The sequence below is a fragment of the Lathyrus oleraceus genome, chromosome 6, assembly GCF_024323335.1.
Source record: "Lathyrus oleraceus cultivar Zhongwan6 chromosome 6, CAAS_Psat_ZW6_1.0, whole genome shotgun sequence".
In the NCBI taxonomy this organism is placed as follows: domain Eukaryota; kingdom Viridiplantae; phylum Streptophyta; class Magnoliopsida; order Fabales; family Fabaceae; genus Lathyrus; species Lathyrus oleraceus.
Window position 1 is genome coordinate 243,261,439 of NC_066584.1, and position 3,812 is coordinate 243,265,250.

Genomic DNA, 3,812 nt, shown 5'->3' on the forward strand with positions numbered 1-3,812 from the left:
TTTTTCCAACTATGAAAATTAATCTATATTGTTATATGGTCTAAGACTACTAATTATACTAAAAAAGATATCAAATTTAAATTATGACTCAAGTGATAGGCCATTGATGGTAAGTGAGATGATCCAATTGATATTTGTTAATTGAACTAAATAAGTGAGTTATTGGTTCAGGGTTCAACTCCCTCCATGTCACTTAATTTTAGTGACCGACTAATTGATCACCTAATATTTATAAATGAACAACTTAAAAAAAATATAGGCCACCTATTACAAAAAATTTAATTATTATTACAATATAGTAGTTTGGTTGTAAGGACATTTTATGTGAAAGGTATTAAACACTAAATATAAAAATGTCTCTCAATCCGAATTTAAATCTTGGTTCTCCATGTTCAAGTAGTCTAATTCTTTTTGCTACTCATGTTGAAAAATAAGATATTGAATTTAACATATGATTTTTGCTAACGAGGACTTTAAGGATAGTCTTTAAAGATTCTTTAGTAAGAACTTTTTAATGTTAATTATTTCAATTCGCAATATATTGACTATACAATTTTTTTATTATAAAAATTTATCGTTCTAAGTTCTGAAAGAGTTTCTTTAGCATTTGTTTGCAAGTTTGGAGGGGATGGAAAGGAAAGACTTCGATTTTTTTTTAAAATATAGAGAAATCTTTAATATATTAAAAAAAAGATTTTGTATAGAATGCTTATCATTAACACATTTTTAATTTTTGACAACGTAAATTATATTTGAACAATTTATCTAAGCGCTCAAAACCCCTTCTCTAAAACAATTTTTTAGTTCCCCAAATTAAGGAGATTTTGGGTTCTTAATAAAAATAAATTCCTCGAAACCCTTTCGTATAAATCCTTCTATTTTTTCACTCAATCTTTCTCTTTTTTCAAAACTCTTGGTCCATTTCTGTCCAAACCCCAACTAAAACCTTAGGGTACTTGCTAGTAACGTTATGTTATGTAATGACGACCGTACATTAGAGCATGATAATTTTTAACAAAAGACTTTCAATTAATTGTCAATATAACACACAAAATTAAAAAATTTAAAATATGAAAACAATATATTCTAAATTTCTTTCTTTTTTTAAATCGAAAAGAATATCTAGTATCCAAACAAAGACTTAATGATGTTTGAGGTATAACTCTATAAAAGCATAATGGTACAAGGAAAATAACACACACAAAATTTGATTTCGTGTTAATTTTTTGAAACATTGTTACAACCATGAATAAGAAGGGTGACTCGAATAAGGTAAGAAAAATTACAACTCTTTATGATGTTACAACCATTGTTATAATTTCCAGCCTTTTTTATTTTAAAAATTAGGTCTCTTGTAATTCACAGGTAGACAATCAAGATGTTGAAGGGTGTCAGAATTCATCTCTGACAGTTGAAACAGAGAATGTGAACCAAGAGAGTTTCATCCTTCAGAAAATTGTTGAAGCTAGAGACAAATTGGAAAAGCAGAAACAAGACAATCGGAAGAAAGAGTTGGATCTTCTTATAATCAAAAGCATTCAAAATACAAATTTGTTAGCCAACCTCACTATTGGCGATTCAATTGATTTCAACAAGATGATAGATGAGAAAATTAAGGAGATTGATGCTAAGATTGCTTCACTCAATTGATCAAATGTTATTTGAAAGTATTTATCATGATTATGAATAAAATTTGTGGATTTGAATAAAACTCATAATAAACTTCTTTTTTATAATTTTTTCTATCAAGAATCTTAGTTAAATTTTGATGATTTAAATTAACATTTTTATAGTATTAGTATATTCATTAAAATACAAATTGATAATACTGATTCCAATTTAGGAGAATTAAAAGTTTGCTAACGCTGAAGAATCGAGTTTTAGTTAAAATTACAATTTTAATATCATAATTTAATTAAAATTGTTTATTGAACCTCTAAACACTGACTGTCGTTTAGTAGTAGAAAAAACACAAATATATGCAATATAAAATTGCAATATGATATGATTGCCATCGTTTTTACACTTAAGATGTTGTGTCTCTTTGATAGGATGTAGTTTGTCATGAAAATAAAACCTAGATGATAAAAATTATATGGACATTTTAAGCGTTGGATTTAGAGATGTTAATTTGTATCTGTTAAAGGGGATCCCCCGTGGGGATTATCTGTTCGAAGTTCCAAATTCTGGAATTTTTCCTCTGTGGGGATGGGGATGGAGGAAAAGTTCCTCTGATGACACTTTTCTTTGTTCATTGTGTTTATGGTAATCACTCTTCAACTTCACTATACTTATGTTAGTAACTTATTTTTCATTCAATTAGTAAATTAGTGGTTATGTTTCCATAAGTGAAAGTGCTTTTGCATTTTTTTGTTATTGATGAAATATGTGTTTTTATTTTTTAAAAAAGAAAGATGTAAAATATATGCTGATGAAAGATGTGTTTTGATCGGAAAGTATAGAAACTTTTTTAAGATTCAATCTGCCTAGATTTCTGATTCTCCGTGGAGATATGTGGAGATGGGTGGCATGCCCTAATTTTCCCCTAGATCAGTAAACTGGTTCATTTACGTGGCATTTGCATATCATTACATGTATTTCTTTAGGCTTAATTCCTAAAAAGTCAACCCAAATAAAATAACGGTTTTGCAGACAGATCGGGTGAAGCAATTTTGAATCGTGTGTAAAATTAGCGGGCGAAAAATCTTAAGTTCGGGCCAATAATTGTCTGCTTTACTTAACTATATTACGCGTAGTTTATTTTGATATGCTCATTTTATTTTTCGTATCTACTCGCGTCCGTATTTTATTCAGTATGAGCCTTTTAATCTGATTACTTTTAACTACGATATTTGATCCGTGATTGTGCGTTTTACTTAAATATATCATGTGTAGGACAATTCGGTATCTTATTTTTATTTTTGCATTCGCGCGCCCGTGTTTCAATCAGATTAAATCATTCTCGTTGCAATAACGAATTGCGACTGTATTTTTCTATTTATTTTTGTAAATTTTGATTTTCGTTTTTATTTTATTTTTAATTAATTTTTCATTTTTATTGCATTTTTTAATTTTTGGAAATTTTATTTTTAATAAAAAAATCATCAAAAATCTTGTATTACATGGATTATATCACGCACAGTAAACTATTTTAATTGACAATGATTTTTTTCTTAATGATAATTAATTGATTTAATTTCTCTTCTTTACTCTATTGCCACTTTGGTATAACATAAAAGTGTATTAGAGAGACATTGAGAACATGAGAGAAGACAATTATACAACCACAAAAACAGGTATCAATTCCTCCCCCTCGCGTGTGTGATTTTTCAAAAAAGTACACATATCACCTTCATAAACCACCTTATTCTCAAGCTCACTCAACCTTAAAATCACCCTTCACCAATATACCATAAACCTCTCCTCCATATCAATCAAAATAACACCATCATCTTCACTTCAAACTAACACAACCATTAACATACATCACTTACCTTCACCATTCAATAACCAATCCACTCTTATCAACCTTCAAAAAAATCACAACAACAACATTATCACACAAAAGCACTCTTCAACCATTCTTCAACAACACTACACCAACTCTTCTCATTCATAAACTTGCAAATCTAAAATCATCCACAACTAACAAAAGTCAAACAACAACAACCAAATTGTAACATATCAAACTCATAACATCAATGAAAATCCGAAAAGAAACGAAAGTAAAAGAGGAAGAACAAAAATAGAAGTGCACATCTTCACCGGACAACAAAATCGTGTCGGTTACCGCCCCTAATTGCGTACGCCGC

The 3,812-nt window shown here is 29.0% G+C and overlaps 1 protein-coding gene across 1 annotated transcript; it reads left to right on the top strand.

The window, feature by feature from the left end:
- The first annotated feature begins 1,172 nt into the window (after positions 1 to 1,172).
- LOC127094966 (uncharacterized) lies at positions 1,173 to 1,650 on the top strand. Its single transcript, XM_051033721.1, has 2 exons — positions 1,173 to 1,272; positions 1,366 to 1,650. Exons 1-2 carry the CDS (start codon positions 1,246 to 1,248, stop codon positions 1,648 to 1,650), a joined length of 312 nt encoding a protein of 103 aa, XP_050889678.1. The 5' UTR covers positions 1,173 to 1,245.
- Positions 1,651 to 3,812: the final 2,162 nt, after the last annotated feature.